At 40.5% G+C, this 19,994-nt stretch overlaps 1 protein-coding gene across 5 annotated transcripts; it reads left to right on the top strand.

The window, feature by feature from the left end:
* On the top strand, positions 1-18,731 carry LOC117768938 (centrosome and spindle pole-associated protein 1-like). 5 transcript variants are annotated; one of them, XM_034597441.1, is made up of 29 exons: positions 14-138; positions 882-1,008; positions 1,526-1,598; positions 1,796-1,911; positions 2,580-2,645; positions 3,197-3,504; positions 3,612-3,712; positions 3,867-3,963; positions 4,500-4,557; positions 5,270-5,547; positions 5,737-5,855; positions 5,989-6,130; positions 6,768-6,879; positions 7,908-7,946; positions 9,270-9,417; positions 9,618-9,746; positions 10,525-10,637; positions 10,862-11,011; positions 11,129-11,272; positions 12,229-12,342; positions 12,530-12,596; positions 12,836-12,950; positions 14,439-14,578; positions 14,660-14,785; positions 14,980-15,020; positions 15,178-15,238; positions 16,858-16,967; positions 17,096-17,249; positions 18,338-18,731. In XM_034597441.1, the coding sequence occupies exons 2-29, from the start codon at positions 904-906 to the stop codon at positions 18,508-18,510; spliced, it is 3,399 nt and encodes a 1,132-aa protein (XP_034453332.1). In that variant the 5' UTR covers positions 14-138; positions 882-903; the 3' UTR covers positions 18,511-18,731. The 5 variants fall into 5 exon arrangements, with proteins under 5 accessions (XP_034453337.1, XP_034453332.1, XP_034453334.1 ...); XM_034597443.1 differs by having other exon boundaries at positions 3,203-3,504; XM_034597444.1 differs by having other exon boundaries at positions 1,814-1,911.
* The last annotated feature ends 1,263 nt before the right edge of the window (positions 18,732-19,994 follow it).

The raw sequence follows: 19,994 nt of genomic DNA on the forward strand, positions 1-19,994 counted from the left end.
AGGTGTTACTGTAATATGGTCGCTTGTGGTTTCAGGCTCACAGACGAGTCACAGACGAGTCACAGAGGTACCGCCAACATTTGTCAGTGAGCTAACGTCGCTTTCTTCTGTCGCGTCGGACCCGAGCCTCGCTCAATGGTTAGTTTGAGTTAATACCAAAGTAATACCCGCAGCCACTCACTGTGGCTAATGCTAATGGTGCGAGGGGCTAGTGGTTAGCTGAGGCTAGCTGTAGTAGTTAATGTGCCGCTCTCTTCACTTTGGGTTACCTTTCCTTTACCGAAGCTAACAGGCTAGCTAACACAAACTGAGTTAGTTCAATAAAGCATGCTGCTCGGGATGTGTTAAAGTTATTACCAGTTGTCATGACAACAACCACTGGTTTATTGAATCGCGCTGAATTAGCAGATTAACGCTATCAGTGAGGAAACTGACGCTATCGCGTTCACTGTGGTTGCCTGACAACGGGGAATTAAAGAGACAGTATCATTAGTAACTTGCCATGAATCGTAGAAAGTTATTGTCAGTATAATATGACATTAAATAACATGTCTGAATGTCCTGTATGTATCAGCTGGTCAGGCTCACATCAGTGTAAAGTGGTGTTTTCAATGCAGGTGATTGAATCAATAAGCAGAGAGGAAGAGGTGGTTACTGACATCAGCTGCTGTTTGTTTGACATGAAATCTTTCATAGCTTCTCCATAACACACATGGCCCCCAATGAAGCTGTTTATTAGGCTTATAGAATTATGATCAATACTTCCTGTGGATAAACACATCAGGTTTTCATCCCTGGGATCTCTTTAACATTTAAACTGTTTTATATTATTTATTTGTTTTTACTGAATGTTCAGAATCCTGTTCTTTTTGTGTCCTCAGCTGGGCTGTGTAACTTTGTCGAATGGAGATGGATGATGAGCTGGAGAACTTCATCAGGGAGCGGAAGGCGAGAGTGGCTGAGGATAAAGCCAGTCTACAACAAGACCCTCCTTACATGGAAATAAAGGTGCCTTTAAATTCCACACTCATTGTTTATGAAGTGGTTCACTTCTTACAGACATTTTATTTTGATAATTTCACATGCTGATTTAAATACTGTAGCTCATTCAGTCATATGTATTTATTTTTAAGCCAAACTCCATAATGGTCTGAAAAAAATCACAAGACATACACAAATCATACAGAATAAAAGAACAGGTATAACTAAACAAAACAAAATAAGACTAAAATGAAGAGAAGCTAAAACAAGACAATTAACATGCGGTAAGTAAGCTGATTATATTGCATGATACCAGGAGGAGCCAGGAATCAGACTCTGTTGTCTATGACTCCGTTCAGACTTTTTATTAACATCTCTCCTGAATGATCCAATCACAAGTGGTCAGCTCTAAGTTCAGGTGTAAATGCACCTGCTTTCAGTATTAGTTAGGGAATAGAAAGAAAGTACTGGATGATCGTTGAGCAGTGATCTTGTTGTTTTTTAGTTTTTTGATGCATGATGTTCCTCTATTTTGCACGGACAGGCAAAACCCCACAGAGCCTATGAGTTGACTGTTAAGGAGAACATCCCTCCCAAGTCTGTTGCCCAGAGGAAAGGTACATCACCACATTCACTCCTTTAATTCTTAATTGTTAAAAACTGAAGCAAATACCTTACCAACAATAACCAACAGTTACCAACAAAGTGAATTTTTGTCATGTAAACAATTTTACTCAGAGTAGATACATCTTTAAATTGGCAGCTGTCTTGTTTTGACATAAAACTCTTCACCTTGTTTCTCTGTGAAATATTGATGTATGTGTTTTGTCAGATGAGAATTTGGGTCTGCCGCTCGGTGTAGAGTACGAGAGGAAGAAGCAGAGGCTGCAGCATGAGCTGCGTTTGGACTACAGGCACTACATGGCTCAGGTGACTGTTTCTATTTACTCAGGTGTTTGGATGTAAACCACAAACTTGAGGTCAGTTCATATATATATAGATATATATATCTTGCACAGTTGTCCACTTTAAACACTGTAGCCAGAGCTGGAGCCAATGAAATTAGCGATATTGATGTTGTATGTGTTTTCATTATTTTTTTAACTCCTCCAAATTAGGTAGTGTATCCTTTGCAACTCTCAGTATCCCATAATCCATGTAGTGTTCAGTTATTGTTGTTAACTTGAAATACAAAGGATCACCTCACCATGCTGTGTTTGCTGATTCAAGTGGGTAACAGTCATGAAAACACAGTAGGATGTCATCAATACAGAAACCCAGCAAAAACAGTTCTAGATATGTTGTTAATCATAGTGTTATGGAAAATGCAATAAATAAAGATACAATATATAACATTAACCTTGTATGCTGAATGTGTTTAAAGTTAAATATCAAAACTAGGAATCATTTACACTAACAACATAGAGGTGGGTACATTTGAGGATCCAGTGTTTGGGTTGGGGCTCAGCTATTAACTTCTTTAACTTTGAGATTCCAGCTGTAGTTTGATACGGAGGTTCACACCACTTTTATTGTTGTACCTGTCTTGGAGAGTAAATTAAAAATGTTGAAATCATGTTACATGTTTTATGTTACAGAAAAAACTCTTTGACCCTGCGGCGCCTGGACCATTAATTCACCTCAACAACAGGCGGTCTGTCAAGGTAACTACTTCTCTTTAGTGACACAATGATATCAGTTGATCTAAAAATCAGATTCAGTTACTGGCATTTTTCTAAATTACCTAAGAACTAAGAATTTCGAATAAAATAGATAAATAGCCTCATTATTTCTGGATGGCTGCTAATCAAGGGCTTACTGTCTCATTCATTCTTTATTGACTCAGGTCTATTGAAAGATCCAAAATGACCCTTTGTTTCCTAAACGTGTACACACATGTGTAGTGTTTTTATTTTTTTAGAGCAATGGTTCTCAACCTCTCTCTCTCTTTACTTTATTTAATATATTTAATTTTGTTTTTCTCCATCTATCTGGCGACCCCCAGAAATGATCAATGATCCCCAGGTTGAGAATCACTGGTTAAGAGCAGTGATTCTCAACTGGGGCACCCATGTGGTGAAGTGGTCCTGCAGTTGTAAGGGTAGACATATATAAGATGGATGGATATAGATCAAACAAAATAAACTAACTTATTGTACCTCATGGTGGTCTCCTCACACCCAAGCATTGCCTTTTAAAATCATGTTTCTTCCAGCAACAGCTTGAAGACCGGACAGGCGTTGTTCCCAAACAGCGAGCCTCCTCTCGGAGGGATGCAGCCACTCTGACAGAGGACAATAGGGGGCTGCAGAGGGCTCTGCACCTCGCTGAGGTTAAGGCCTTCTGTCCTGAGGAGGAAGAGGCTTGTAGGCATCACGACAGGCTGGGGAGGCCTGTGGAGCTGGAATCAGAGGAAGATGAGTATTTAAAGGAGGAGCTGGAGCGGATGAAAGGAAGAAGAAACAGATATACAGGGACTGAGGCCAGTTATGAGAAGAGACAAACCAATAAGACTGATGGCAGGTAGCTGGGAAAATTATCCATTGTTTCTTTATGTGTGTGCTTTGAATGCATTGTTTGTCTGTCTTCATCTATTTCACCATCAATCTGGTTTATTTGTCTTTGCTCAGGGAGAAGAGGGAGAATCCATTCAGCTTTGCCAGAGAAGGCAGGAGATCGAGAACACTGGCCAAATATGAGGATGCTGAGTTTGCTACTGGTCTTATAATAGGTTAAAAGATGTTTTCTATTTAGCAACTGGACATTTTGTTGTAAAAAAAAAATAAGTCCAACATTTAATGAACATTTACTGATACTTTAAAATCTTATTAAGCTTTTGCCAAACCGTCCAAAGACATAATTTCCTCTGTGTCTCGATCTGTCAGGGGCGGCAGATACAGATGAGGCTTTGCGGAGGAGGAAGGAGCATTACAGACATGAGCTGCAGGAGCAGATCGCTGAACAACACAGGAACAAGAAAAGGTACTCTGTCAGTGATCTATGTTCTTTTCAGTTAAACACCTGAATACATACGTGTGACAGACGAGCTCCTGAAAGGTTGAATGTCTTTTACAAGAGATGGGCAGCTGCCATCCAGGCTCTGACTTGAGGTTGAAATCTTCTTGAAGTGTCATTGAGCAAATTGCTGCGCCACCTCTTGAACATCCCTGTTTATGTAATAATATACTTATCATCTATAAGTCTGCTTAATATTAATAATAAAATAAGTTCAGAATTATTTCCACAGCAATGAACCCTGTACAAGTTAGATAACACCCCATATTTCTTTGAATAATTTGACGTAGCCTATATTTTTTTTATTTCTATTTAGTAATGTGAAAGAACAACAGTGTCTCAGAAAGACAGATTTGTATTAAATATATTTTCACAGACACCCATATATGATGATCATTTTAATGGGTGAATCTGTAAACTTTCCATGGAACACCTGGCAGTGTACCTCGGATCCTCACTTTAGAACCACTGCTGTAAGAAGTACGTTTGTGTCCTTGTTGCAGGGAGAAAGATTTGGAGCTGAAAGTTGCTGCGACGGGGATGAATGATCCTGAGAAACAGGTCAGCTGACAACTAACTTTTATTTAGTTTCAGAAAAATATTACTTTTAAAGGGCTACATGTAAGTTTCTGCTGTTGCTACATGGCTGAAGTTTGCATTAAAAGCTGTTTATTTACCTGTCTGGAAGAAACTGATGTCCTGTTCAGACATTAAAATGCATCCTGAATGTGTCTCCTGTGACCACTTGAGATCAGATCTCACTACCCCACTCTATGTGAATATACTTGTATGTAATTTGTGTTCGCAAAGACCAAAAATAGTTTAACCCCAGTCTGAGTTTACACATGTGTCCAATGACGATGTGTTTGTGTGTTGCCACGAGTAAGAGAGATAGAAAGAGCCAGCCAGGTCAGGAGGGACTGAATGAGAATATGTTTGATTCATTTTGAATCTGTAGCAGGTCAGAGACGTCAGCTGAGTAGGTGGCCCTTCATATGTGGCCCACTACACATTTGCGCTCACACAGCAAAAATAATGTGGACACATGCATTCTAGACCATCTCTGAAAGTGGTTTAAGTGATCAGATCTCAGGACACATTAGGCTGCGTTCAGACCTGAACTTAGCACTGACCAGTTGTGATCAGATTACTGGAAGAGTGTGATGTAATTGGACTTCATTTTTACTTTACACTGTTATCATACTGCTTGATCCGTCAGTATCAGAAAAAGGATGATTTTCTCCTTATTTTTTCCCTCAAATCCTCAAACCAGCCGGACCGAATCAGGCAGTTCGGAGTGAGCAGGAGAAAATATCTTGAGGTTTCAGAGCCTTCAGCAACAGGAGAGAGCGAATCATCATCGAGAGGTTTCCACAATAATGAGAAGATTGGTGTTCGAGAAAGAGAAACATCTCCTCCCTCGCAGCCTCATGTGGCCTTCCAGTCCCCGCTGCTTGAGTACAGCTCTTCCCTGGGTCTGGGAGGTGGAGGTCTGTCTCCCAGCAGTCAGCCTGCTGCCCCCTCCTTCCCCAGAGCCATGGACACTCCAAGGTATACCATCAGCTTGCATATAGCTGTGGGCAGGGGGGCTGTTTTGATTGATCATGTTTTAATTTTTTATGACGATGAAAAATATTGTATAAACTGATGTTTAGCTCTTATCTGTTGATGCAATCAATGAAAAACTGCCAGAAAACGAACAATTACAGAAAGGTCTGGATTTGAACCCTGTGTCTCCAGAATTCCTCTGTTCCCTCCACATCCTCCCTCATCACTCAGAGAAGCCTGCAGGAGCCTGTATGCGGAGCCCCATTACTGCTGTTGCAACAGAAACCTGCTTGACCCAAACATGGCCTACTGTAAGTATAGGTTTCCTCTGTTACATGAGGTTAAAACACCTTTTTAGTGAATACATTTGTAGTAAGCTGTATTTAATTAAACTTAATTTAGTTGTATCATCATGATTTTACGGCCTTTCATTTTTCTGTGCAGATGGTCATTTGTCTGTTCCTGGCGCTGGCCATCCCATCTCCTACTGGAACATGCCACCAGGGGGTGCTGTGCCCAGTCAGCTTGGTAACCACAGTCCTCACAGTCAGCACAGTGGCAACAGCTTCCCTGAACCACCATTACAGTAAATATCTCCTCTTTAGTTTGAGCATGTTGGCTAAGAAAGCAGGTTGAAACAATTCATAACAAGTAACATCCAGGTGTCCGTAAATGTTTTTGCTCCTGTCAACTTAACTAATTTTCTCAAATGAAGAAATAGTTTTACTGCATATGTGTGAGCAAGAGAAGAAAGATAAAAGAAGACACTTGTGTCCTCTGTGGTAATTTGTCTTAAAATTTCTAAGCGAGTAGAAGGGACATGACGGTAACGCATGCTTGTGTTTCTAAAGGGTTAATATGCTTTTAATGTCCCCCAAGTTGATGAACCCACTAAGAGCTATGGTTCAGAATAAAAAAACACATTCTACACCCTATAAGCATATATGTTTGAAAACAGCCTCCTAAAACCTGTAGGTTTTCTGAAGAGCTGACAGAATTGCCAACATTTACAAAAACTTTAATTTCTCAGCCTGTGAAGCAGATAGAGACGTGGCATAAAACACATTTGATAGTTAAAACATTTAGCTTTCTTTGTAAATCATTGCTTTTTCCCACTCTCCGTTGCTTAGATCAGCTGAAACGCTATTTTGAAAAAGTAAGAGGAGTAAAAGGAGAAATCTTGATAACATGTGTACACTATATTTCTTTAACTCCGCAAACAGGCCCAGTAGTGAAGCTGCTACAGTGGACTCATGCGGCAGTGTTTTCCCTTCAGAGAATTCCAGGTCAAACATAAAGAGAATCCTGAGCTACAGAGACGCTCTCAACGAACAGGTAGGTCAACTCATTTTGAACCTACTTTTGAAAAACACTATTTTCCTAGATTTGGGTTAATCCTCCTACTGCCATCATCAACCATTAGAATAACAATTTTCCTTTAAACAAAAAAAATAGGAAGAAACAAAAATGTATTAAACAGGGTTTCCCCTACGGCCCGCTGGTGTAAAATTATTACTGCAGCCACTTCAGGATCAAGGCAGACGCACATTATGAATCCGGTATCTTTGTGTCCTTCCTCCCCACTCCTCTGCTGACCTGCGCTCCCTTTACACGTTAAGAATAAACACCATCACTAATCAGAAGTTATTAGGATCTGAACATCACTGCAGTTTCCTTTTTTTGGTTTGTTTAATTCGCTCCAGAGTTGAAACAGGTATTAAAACACCTTGAAAGAAAGTCCAACAATTTGCGTGCATGCAGTTCTTCTGCTACACACAACACGAGACAGGACAGAACACGTGTTAAAGTGACTGGAAGGATCCGGATTCATGATCTGACATCATTGATTATTAACTAAATATATGTGATCGTTTTCCTAAACGACAGAGACGGGCACACACGCCCTGCCCCCGCTGCAAAAGAAAATCCTTGGGGAAACACTGATTAAGATAACTTATCATCAAACAAGTTCATCAATTGAATAAATATATATATTTTTTTTTATTAGAGTAAATCCAAAGGGTTATTTTTCATCGATTTGAGGGAACTTCATCAAAATCCCCAAAAAAGAAACTCTCCATTCTTAACATTTCAGAGGAGTGTGGCTGTGAGCGTGTTGTACATTTAGAGTTGATTTGTAAAGCTGGGTAACACTTAAAGATTAGGCTTTTGGACATTGATGGTTACAGATGCAACAGAAAATAAATGTAGGTTGTTGGATAACACTTGAAAAGTAGTTTGTGTATGATCAGTGTCATCTTGGCACTGGTCCTTGGTTGGAAAGAGCAGTAACAGAGAGTACAAAGCAAGAATAGTGTTGGATAAATGAATTCACTGTATCCTAGTCTGTGGTATGTTGGCAGGAAACACCCTGGAGTGGGAGCAACGAATTTGACAACAAGGTAAAATAGATTTAGTTTATACTCAAAGATATAGTGCAAGTTAAGTTACACTGTTAGATCCTAGTTAATCTGTTGTTATAGTTGGTGGTAGAAGTATTTGTGAGCTCATGTACCAGAGGTAGTTCATGCTGCAGTGCCACCTCATTCCCCTCCCTCCTATTTTCCCTCTAAATAAAAATCCTCTCTACTTTGCTTCCCAGCTTGCTAGCTTTAGCCAGGCATGTCTGCAACACACACACAATCACTGCAGGGTCACACAAACCTTTTCCACCTACTCACTGATTACTTTGGTTGATTTCCATGTGGTGTAAGTTATTGTAGTAATCCGTAGGATTTACTACAAGTGAGTGGGGGTGTTGAAGACGATTCTAACACATGATGGACGCAAAACTGCAATTCAATACGCAATACAAATCATTTGATTCGATTTGCGATATAATTTTTTTCAATAAAGTATTCAGTTCCATACCTGTGTAATAGATTTAAATGTGATTGAGTATTGCCACATTGATACCATCAAAATATGAACTGCTCTAGTTCCAAATGCAAAGATGAGAACTTTAAGATATGAATTGCTTCCAACAAGTGTTTATTATTTTTTAACAATCAAACATAGATCAATTATTACAAAAGTTAAGGTAAATATATAAAGCAATAATATAATTATAAAGCAATTCAAATAAGAAAATAAAACATATCTGTAAACTATTTCTGACATTTAAATGTGTCGGACTCAGGAGCAGCATTTAAATATTGCACATTCTGCAACCAAGTTAGATATATTTTCCAATGAGAAAATAATAGGACCTTTCTGTAAATAATCTGCATTAATATATAACCTCATTAACTTATACAAAAGCTATCACTTAATATAGTTTTAAAAATAGGAATATAAATGTTACACAAAATATCTAAATATTGCACGTTCAACTAAAAGATCTATTTGCTGATTTTCTTTCTCCACAAAGGCTGCCACTATAGGATCAAGTGCAGCAATACAAAAAATGGTACAATTACTCCAAACAACAGAAGCCCTACTCTTCAGTTGTTTCAGTGACCTCTCTACTTCTTTTCAACACTCATTGCAGTCTTTACAGATTTTTTGTCAAGAAAACCAGCATGTAAACCGTTGCTGGTTTCAGACATGAACGCTGACACCGATTTTACTTCTGCATCATCTTCCACGGCATTGTCTGGGAACAAAAAAAAAAAGATAAACCAAAATATGAATTGGCTTATGACTTAATGCATCCCTGTGTGAGCTGGAGAATTCTGCCCTGATGAATGAAGTTACACAGTGCTGTAAGGAATTCTGTCCTGTAGATCCAGGAGCAGCAGGCAAGGAGACGTCTGGAGAGGGAGGAGCAAGAGCGACATGAGGCGCAGCTGGAGGCCTACACGAAGAACCACCAGCCGTGGGGGCGAGGTGGAGGAGGAGCCCCTCTCAGAGACAGCACCGGAAATCTAATTGGTAGGTCCCAACTTGCAGTGTCTTTTTATTTTAAACATACAATGTTGGGCTTGGCAATAAACCACAACAACAACCTTAACTCAGGAGCAAGAAATCAGTCTTTATACTTATATCGATATCATTTTTGTATATGTCACCCAGCTCTAATACAATGCCTCTACAAATAGTCATGTTTCTAACTTACTGGTTCTGTTGCCCAGCCGATCTCCACCAGATGCACAAGCTGAATGAGGAGGCCTACACCAACCCGGAGCAATGGCAGAGGAAAGCCGCTGCCACCATGTTGGCACGACAGACAGAGCAGCCTGAGCCCATCGAGAGAGTCTCTGGTACCATAACCAGATTTGTTATTGACTTACTTAGCACTGACACCATTCACGTTTAGAGCAATATTCCAGCTATTGACCTTATTCGGATTAATACGTTATTTAGGTTTTGATGTTGAATTGATAATAGAATATTCCATTCATTACTGTTTACATGTTACAAAGCACAGTCAGATGTTTACATGACAGTGTCTTTTTGTCTTAATCAGGTTAATATCAGAATACTGGTTTCCATGTAAATAGTGTTTTACAATTGGAGCGTTTAGCATCACATTTATGGATGGAGCTTGAATAAATTACTTATGATAATAATAATATAATAACAATACTTTTTATTTGTATAGTGCTTTAAAAAATGCTCAATGGCACTTTACAGGATTACAAAAAACAGAAAACGGATGAATTTTATTAAATTATATAAATATAATAAGAAAATAGACATCATAATCTCACATTGAAATATTAGATACTTGTCACAATCCATTTATTGTTGGGGTGACTACCAAAACACCAATACTGTGTGAAAATACAATGACACTCAAATGTTAATTCTTTCCACACAGTTGAAGATGCTGTCTGTCACTCTGTAGCTCATTCACGTCGAAGTACAAAAACGTAATATTTGCTTCTCACCTGATATATTAACATTATCACCAACATGGGTCTCAAGATCTGTGCTGCATCTTTAGCTGCTCCTTGTTGTGTTTTATCCTTTTCTTTTATCTTCAATTATTTTAGAGAAGAAAGTTCACAGTTCCTTCATGTGTTCTTCTTTGTGCAGGTTTCACACACGTCCAAACCCCCCAGTTTGCCAGAGGTAAAGTGTTCGCCAACCAGCCCACCCAGCACCAGGTCCATGAGCAGGACACGTACAAAGCTTGCCTCAAACAGCAGGTACTGCTTCAAACAGGCGGTGCTGCCTTGTCTAGCATCACTTCTGCTGCCAGCTGAAACCCCTTTGGAGGTTTTCTTCTCTGCAAATTGAACTCGCTGCCTGTGGAATCATGCAACTAAAAGTTTACTAGAGCTAGAAGAAGCTTTTGTTTCCTTCCTCAATAGAAAATTGCCCCAGTCTGCAAATGGCTTTATGTTTCCTTTTTTTTTTTTTTTTTTAACAGATTGAAGAGAAAATGCGTAAAAGGGCAGAGGAGAGGGAGATGACCAGACTGGAGGAGGAGAAGGAGGAGAAGAGGCTGGCAGAGCAAAGAGCTCGCATCCAGAGGGAGTACGAGGAAGAAGAAGAAAAGAAAAAACGAAAGGAAATGGAGGTAAAGTACTAGAGAAAAGCACTTTTGCCAGGTTTTTTTTCTTTATGGTGAAAAATTCTGATCCTTTTATACTAAATACAGGAAAACAGTATTCATCTCTCACTTCCTGTCACTCAGCAAAAGGCCAAGAATGAAGAGCTGATTCAGCTGGCTGAACAAAGGAAGAAGGAAGCCGAGAGGAAGAAGAAGGAAGTAGAGGAGAAGGAGAATGCAGCACTTAGAAGGCAGAATGAGATGGAGAGACAGACCCGGGTGGAGGAGGTTAGTCTCTCTGACCCATAGAATGTAACATGATTAACCGAAATAACCGACATGAGCAAGATTAAGTCAGTCAGAGGTTATAAATGTCGGTTCCGATACATTTTCGGTTTATTTCCCAGCCCTAGGTTGAGTGCATGTTTCAGCGGGACCGTGCTACTGTGGCTTCATCCTCCAATCACTACTTCACTAACTTCAAATTTACAAGATGGCCGTATTTGTATTTTATCTCCATTTCTGAATAGTGGGAGGAAGTGGAGACGTGTCTTTCATCTTTATTTACAGTTTATGCTCTGACCTCAACAAACAATACAAAGCTAGCTAGTTAGAATAACATTTTAATGACGTAATTACAGATTTAATCAATTTTGTGCTCTTATGATGCAGTAATTTATTCAGTAACCAATTTCCAATACTAGCTGTATAATTTTGAAGATATACCTTTTAGTAATTTTCCTGCACCTACAGTGACACAACCGTGACAATAAAGTCAGATTGGAACATAATCATCTCCTCCCTGATATTGACTGATATTTCTAGAGCAGCAAAGTTTTTACAGTTTTGTTTCAAGTTGCAACAACACATCACTAGGAGAATTACTACTTCTTCTGCTTTTCTTCAGGATAATTATGACGGGTGTATTCATCTGAACCCCGATCTGCTCCCAAAGCAACCACTAGACCACGGATGGACTATGTAAAAGTAGAATAGAGCCATAAATACATAATATTTTAACATTCAATCAATCAAACACCACATTTGACTGTTTTTCCATCTTTGTTGAATAAGTTGTAATTTTACCTGAAATAAACCTTAAGATTTTTTGTTAGATTGTCCTTTGTCTGTGTTTTGGTCCAATTCAAGACAAACTGAAACAGAGGACGACATCAAGATATCAGGCTCAGTTCAATTAACCATGGTCACACATAATGTTGTTATTTGGTGACTCTTTTCTTCAGGTCTGCAGGGAGCCTTCTCCTCCAATCCCCACCCTGCAGAAGAAACATGGGTCCCACCAATACACCCCCAGACCCCCCACTGTTGACAGCCAACGTTCCACTGCTCCCCTGTCTGTGAGTGACAAACACGCAGAGTACACAAACTGTACAAACAGTACAAAATGTATCGCTACAGTATCTGTTTGGTTCCATTTGACTTGTTTTTGCTCCTCAACAACTTCCTCTTGGATTAATAAAGGTGAATGAAGTGTTTTCTCCATTTATTTTCATACCTTCTCTTTTATCTCTGTCTGTGTTTCAGGAGTGTTCTTTGTCTGGTCTCCAGTCACCTCCCGTGCCTGCTTGTAGGAACCAGCTTCGAGCTACAGGTACTATATACACGGGCAGAGGCACACGTGGACACACATACACACACTTGATCTATATGTGTCAGTAAAGATTGTCAGTTATAAAAATAATTTGAGCAAACAACCCCAATCTGCATTGTCTTAATCCCACTGCTCGTGTGTGTGTGTGTGTGTGTGTGTGTGTGTGTGTGTGTGTGTGTGTGTGTGTGTGTGTGTGTGTGTGTGTGTGTGTGTGTGTGTGTGTGTGTGTGTGTTTTCAGGTGACCAGCGTGACGTGTTCAGCGAGCTGTCAGCTTTGCGTCGGCATCTTCGCTCTGAACAGAAGCGGTTGGAGCAGGATGAATTGGAGGAGTTCGACTCTCCACTGAGTGACAGGTCAGAGCTGGCATTCTGTGGACATACTACACTGAGGTCATAACTGTATTCAATGCCCCAGCCGTTGGATATTGTTATGGATCAGTCTCCTGGACGATGTCTAGATATTAGTTTTTAGTGGTTCATATCACTGCTGATCAGAGCCAATTCAAACTGTGTCTACTGCTGAGTCATTTGATTGTATCCAGTCTGATTTGCAGACAAAAGCCAGATGTTAGCCGTTTTTTTGACCAGTGGAAAATGTGCTTAAGTGACTAGAGAAGTTAAAACGGCTAAACTTCATAGTTGAATTGTTTGAATCAGCAGCTAAAAGAAACTGTTCATCATTTACAGCAGTTTAAAGTAATAGATCAACAGGTGAAATAGATAAATTGTGAAAGTGAAGGATAGAAGATTGAAATAAAGGGCATTGTCATTGAAGGGCTACTTCAGTTGTGTAGTCCTGGAAAATCCTGTGTTGCACTTTTCTCTCCGATTTTTGGGGTAATATTAAAGGGGACATAGCATGCCCATTTTACCACAAGTTGATATGGTTCCTTGGGGTCTTAATGAAATGTCTGTAACATACTTTGGTCAAAATACCACAAGGATCATATAAAACAGCACCCTTTTTACCCTGTATAAAACAGCCCTCCACAGAGTGACCTGTTTTGAGTGCCTGTTCCTTTAAATGCTAATGAGCCAGCTCCCCCCTCCCCCCTCTCCCCCCATGATTTTAAACGATATAAATTACATATTTTATATGATATAAATTATCAAATATGCATCCCATACTTTGTATTCCCCTTGTTGTCCTGGAGTTTTAATTTTCCCAATCACATAATTAAATGTCCCCCTCTGCCCATCCACTACAAGCACACAAGCAGACAGACAGAGAGAGAAAGAGAGGGGTGGGTGGGGGGGCTATGAAGACCATCATTTACCCCCGAACCCCGACATTCAACGGGTACAACAACAAGCGGAGAAAGCAGAATCGCGGGCTGACCTTATATATACAGTCTATGGGGCTGACCAGCGGAGAAATGCACGTCCCGTGTGAACAGCCAGGCGGCTGCGTGCTGGAGAACGGCGCTGCGCTGCCTCGCAGCGGCACTTCCGCGTCCGGTGTACCCCGGCGGAACTACTGTAACCCGGCGTAACTACTGTACCCCGGCGTAACTACTGTAACCCGGCGGAACTACTGTAACCCGGCGGAACTACTGTAACCCGGCGTACAGACCATGTAGGGAGACTTCCAGTTCCTTGTTACGACACAATACCCAGGAAGCGCAATCGAGTCGCTCAAGCATGACGTTTCTGACTTAGAGGAACTATAACAAAACGCGCGAGTGTTTTTTCCCCAGAGTTTTTGGGTTGGTAGACATGCCAGATACCCACATTAACCTGTAGAAGCACTAACAAAGTGGAATTTGCATGCTATGTCCCCTTTAAGTCTAAGTATTCTGCTGTGCCATTGGAGTGACATTTTGTGTCATTGTAATTGTCCAGACATCAGGAGCACCCCCTGGTAGATGTGTTCGATATGGCCAGGCTGCGGCTCCAAGCTCCAGCCCGAAGACCCAACTCCAGAAACATTGAGCCCAGAAAGCTGCTGCGGATCCAAGACTCCCTGCAGCTCAACTACACAGGTAGTACACCGCTATGAGGATCCTTAACTGCAAATCAACATTATGGGTCATAAAGGGTTGCTATGTTTATTTGTGAGTCAGATGGGAAGTCGAGGCTGGGCTCCTGTGACGTTCCACTGGAGGAAGTGGGTGTGAGCAGCAGGAGAAGATACGACCACAGGGATCCATGTCAGCAGCTCAGCAGCCAGAGGACGACTGTCCTGGATGGTTAGAGCTGCTCGCCTATTATTTTTTTATTTGAAAGCTGGAGATTTACTTTCTAACTTGGATTTTTAGGATTAAATGGTGTCTATGTCAACATTTATACTTTGTGATCTGTATCTGGAACATTATCTGAACAGTGACGTCCACAGCTCTTTGCATTTACACCTTGTTTAAACAATGTACTTGTTGTGTTCCAGATTATTTTGACCTGTCCCCTCCACATCAAAATGATTATCTGGTGAGTCCAAAAGAAATAATTGATTGATTTTGAAATAATTTTGATTTAATATGCCGCCTGTGCTTGCAAAATTCAGCTTCAAAAATTCTCTACACGTTACATATTCACTGTTTCCATAAACTCTAACTATTAGAGATCATTTGTGTGTATGTTGCAGAGGAGTGTGATGGGGCGATCTCCAAGAGGTTCTCTACTGGAGTCGGACAGAGTGTTCATTGGTAAGTCCTACGATACATTGCTGTTCAACCACACATACGTGTAGGCAACCGGCTCCGTTGTGAACATTATGGATTACGTACTTGCTTGGGTATTAAAGGGATAGTTCACAGAAAAATGGAAATTCACTCATTATCTACTCACCATAATGCCGATAGAGGGGTGGGTGAAGTGTTTGAGTCCACAAAACAATTTTAGGGTTTCAGGGGTAAACAGCGTTGCAGCCAAATCCAATACAATTGAAGTAAATAGCGACCTTTTCTTCAAACGTAAAAAAAAACCCTAAATGCCTCCATACTGCTTCTGTGGTGTCATCCAAGTTTCTGTAAGCCCCAACATTCAAATTCAAGTCCTCTGATATCCTCCTGCCTGCAGCCGCGTTCATGTTCGCAAGCACACACTGCACAAGCTCTCGCATCTATGCTCTCCCCCAAGGGGCACGTGACGTCATCAGCGATACTCAGCAGTAACCGCAGCGATGCTACCAGAAGTAGTGATGCTACCGCACACCTCGCGCGCACCCTTGGGCGACAGTGTGTGTGCAGTTTCTTCCCTTAATGTGCTCAAACTGATCATTACAGCATCTGCTACTGACAATATGTATGTAGCTCTGTGGGATAGCATTTATTTTCTTTGGTTGGTTTTCTCTGGTTGCAACATTAATATTTATCCGATGTAAGTGAATCATCAAAAATTGAAATGAAACAACTTGGCTTTGGTAAATTAAAATAGAATCAAATTGGGAAACAAGTGCCAAAATCCATCCTTAGTACAGACATTTGTCAGTGTAGTGGGGGTGGGGAGTTCTCTAGTTTTCACAGCACACAACCATCTGAAACTCTCTGGGCTACTTCAACACGGATGGATTTTTTTTTTACTGTCATCCGTTTTCTCACCATGTAGACGTTTCAAATGTTGCCTGTGGTCTAGAGGCAGAAAATGAATGTTTTGATACTTTAAACAGAATTAAATCTTCTGTCAACCTTCCTAAACCAATACTGTTGTTCTGCATGTCAGTTGTAGAGCTCAACTCATCTATATTCATGTGAAACAACTTGAAAGTTTATTAATTAATCTTTGAGATAATTGAATAACCTTGAAAAAACCTTAGAAGTCTAGATAACAAATGTGAAACACTGCAGGTGATTTGAGATTCTAACACAACTTTTTAAGTGAAATAATCTTTCATTGAGCAACATATACTTACTTAATATAACCGATTTAAGATACTTTTATTATTTTATGTCACTCTTGGTCTGTGTACCTGTCATTCGGAATCTGTTGCATGTGAGAGTGACCTTCGTGCACATTCACGTGCACACCTGTTACAGCCATAGATTGAATTAATTCTGTGGAAAACGCTGACCTGGATGGTGTAAATGCAAACGAATGGAACCAAGTGGGGAGACGTGGGTACAACTGATTTATAGTGTAGCATATCCTCGAAAATTTGTGTAGAGATGTCTAGGACAAATCTTTTCGTGTGTGTGTGTGTGTGTGTGTGTGTGTGTGTGTGTGTGTGTGTGTGTGTGTGTGTGTGTGTGTGTGTGTGTGTGTGTGTGTGTGTGTGTGTGTGTGTGTGTGTGTGTGTGTGTGTGTGTGTGTGTGTGTGTGTGTGTAGAGCCCCTAGGTGATGCCCTTCCACTTCTGCCGTACCCAGACATCCAGAGAACCTCCCAGCTATCGGCCAGGGAGAGGAGGAGGCAGGCCAAACAGTCACAGCATCCTCAGGTACTACTCTGCTTCACACAAAGCACACACCTCACAGGTTTCTGACGTGTGTTGTGGTGTAGCCTGTAAATTCCTGTATTTTTGCTTTTGTCATGATGTCTTATATTGGTGTCCTGTGGTTGGTCCAGGAACGAGCTGCTTCCAGCCAGAGTATTGGCCAATACGACGACTACTCCACTCACACAGGTAACAGGCTGCAACAGGAGGTGGAGCACAGCGAGGGAAGGAGCCCAAACAGTGCAGGGCATCGGACGGCTCTCAGTCGTCGTGGTAACAAAGCCGGTGCGACTTGATAGATTCATCTTCTGCTGGTCGTTGTGTTTTGTGTAATTATTTCAGCTTTGTTGCAAGAAGACGAATTAAAGCTAATCTTTCAGGAAAGTAGTGTATTATTCTTTTACCGGTCTGAATTAAAATTCTTAACTAGAGCTGTAATTTCCAAAGCCAAGAGGTCATTATATTCAGCCAGCTTTCAAATAATCAGATTGTAGTTGAATAAAGAATAACAGTGAAATATTTATGCAGCAAATATTTAGCCCTGTATTTATCACCCAAAAGCATCTGATAGCAGATGGTAGTGATGGTAGTGGTTTTCTGTTATAGCAGAATAAATGAGTTGCTGTCATGAGATTCTCTATGCCTCCGTGCCGGCGACAGACAGTGGGCGGAGGCATTATGTTTAGGGCGATCCGTTCGTCCCATTCCCGTGAATGCAATATCTCAAGAATGCCTCGACGGAATTTCCTCAAATTTGGCACAAATATTAACTTGTACTCAAGGATGAACTGATTCGATTTTGGTGATGTCACGGTGACCTCACAAAGCCAATTTTTTGCCCTGTGAAGGAGAGATCTCTGTAGCGCCATCAAGGAGTCCTTTCACATTTGGCACAAACATTCAAGTATTAACTCACTTGAATTTGTTCGCCAAAGGTCAAGGTCACAGTGGCCTCACAAAGTATGTTTGTTTTTCTTGAACATATCTTAAGATAATTTTTTTACAAACATTCACTTGAACTCAAAGATAAACTGATTTTTGAGCCTGGAGGTCAAAGGTCAAGATCACAATGACCTCATGTTACTGTGAATGTGACATATTTAGGACTGCCCGTAGGGAATTTGATTACATCTGGCACAATTCACTTGGACTCACTGATAAATTGATTACATTTCAGTGGTCAAAGGTCACGGTGGACTTAGAAGATGTTTGATGATGTTTTTTGGCCTCTTCAATGTGATCTTTTGGTATTTCTGAATTTTCCCATGGGCCTTATACTTGCCACTCCTTGATTGAAAAACTGCAATGTGTACCAAAGTTTACAATGTAATACTTTTAGTGTTTGACTCTGTCCCCTTGCTCCTGTTCTTCAGGACCAGTGGATCTGTCTGATGATGACTCCTCCCCTACTCAGTCCTCTTCTCGCAATCTTAACCATCAATGCTCCATAGAAACTGTCGCCACAGATCCCTGGATGCGACCGGGGACATCGGACACCCTGAAATGTTTGGACCGTCCATCTAGGAGGGAGCGGTTGGCAACGTAGTACTTTGTTTCTCAAACCTCTGAGCTTCCTTGTACTTTGGAAAGTCTGTTGTAAAATTATAAAATTATGGATGTTTTTACCTCATGGATTATATGACGGATGGATGTTTGAAAAATGTACTTTTGTAAAAATCATTGTTTACATCAGTGAGAACATACATGTTTGTATGGGCGATTGTTTGGCTAATGCCTAAATAGTTTTTATTAAATTATTTTAATTATGAATCGTATTTTCTCCTTTTGTGTGACGAAACCAGCCAATCTGCCAATGGGGTGACAAGGCATCATCCTGCTTACATAAGTTACCTTTTCTAGACGACACAATTAAAACCTCCATCAAGGATATTGCGTTTTCGTCGCGGTTTGTATTTTGTTCAGCAGGATTATGCAAAAACTACTGGACAAATTACCACGAAACTCGGGGTAAAATCTATGAAAACTTGGTGCAGAACCGGATCAGGGGGCCGATCCAGGAATCTACTTCACCTTCTTTAACATTGCAAGATTGCATTTTTCAACATTTTCTGTTGATTTGTCATGATTCGTGGATCTTGATTAAAGAAGAACATGTAATTGCAGATCCAAATAAAAATCAGGATCCAGGCATAGACTGTATATAAAGGAGACTGTTGGGCCTTGCAGAGGTCTGCTCTCTGTTAGTGCCATACTAGTTGAAATACAGAGAGATGTAGTGTAACCTAGATATGCTGCAATAATTGGATTTGTGTAATGTTTTTTAACCTTCAGCTTTAAAAAATATATATTTTTATCAGAAATATTTTTATTAAGTTTTTACATTTCACACAAAAAACACATGTACCCCATAACCCCTCCCAACATCAAACCCAAGTGCCATGCCTGAGGGAATATCACAATCCTGGAATGGTATAGGTGCCGGACATCTGGTTCAGTATCATTACAGATAGATATATATATACAATGGACAGAGAAGAAAAAATTTAAATAACAAACTAGAAAAGACATAGAATTAGAGAGTTATTCACTCATACAAAGTGCAACACTAGCAGAGGTGAAATGACCCTTCAGCTTTTTTAATCAGCAAACGTCACAGTGCACAGACACATACACACACAACTAAGATGGTGAACATGGGAGGCAACATGCTGCCAGCGGGCCTGCACACTCCTGTTTCCGGTTGTTTCATATAATTAAATAACTTAAGTCCACCAGTATTAGGAGCTTCCAGCCAAACGGTTCCAGTTAAACAGTAAATGTTCTCAAACCCCAGTGAAATCTGCCCCAGTCAGTCTCTAAGCAGTCATTCGATGATTCTGTCTGTGGAGCAGCTCCAGGATCCTGAGTACAGAAGGGCCCAGAGAGCCAAACCAAACCAAACAATGGAAGACAAGAAAATGAAAAGCTGCAGAGCCTGTAGCTGCTGGTTTATCACTCGTCTTCCAGGTTTGAGTTTCTGACTAAATACTACATGAAAGCTGAGCTGTTTGCCAGTGAAGACTGTCGGTT

The sequence above is a fragment of the Hippoglossus hippoglossus genome, chromosome 10, assembly GCF_009819705.1.
Source record: "Hippoglossus hippoglossus isolate fHipHip1 chromosome 10, fHipHip1.pri, whole genome shotgun sequence".
NCBI lineage: Eukaryota > Metazoa > Chordata > Actinopteri > Pleuronectiformes > Pleuronectidae > Hippoglossus > Hippoglossus hippoglossus.

Coding starts and splice junctions, on each gene's coding strand:
- LOC117768938 (XM_034597441.1), top strand. CDS start 904: ATGGAGATGGATGATGAGCTGGAGAACTTCATCAGGGAGCGGAAGGCG. Junction 4,558..5,269: donor TGAATGATCCTGAGAAACAG/GTCAGCTGACAA, acceptor TCCTCAAACCAG/CCGGACCGAATCAGGCAGTT. Junction 5,548..5,736: donor AGAGCCATGGACACTCCAAG/GTATACCATCAG, acceptor CTGTGTCTCCAG/AATTCCTCTGTTCCCTCCAC.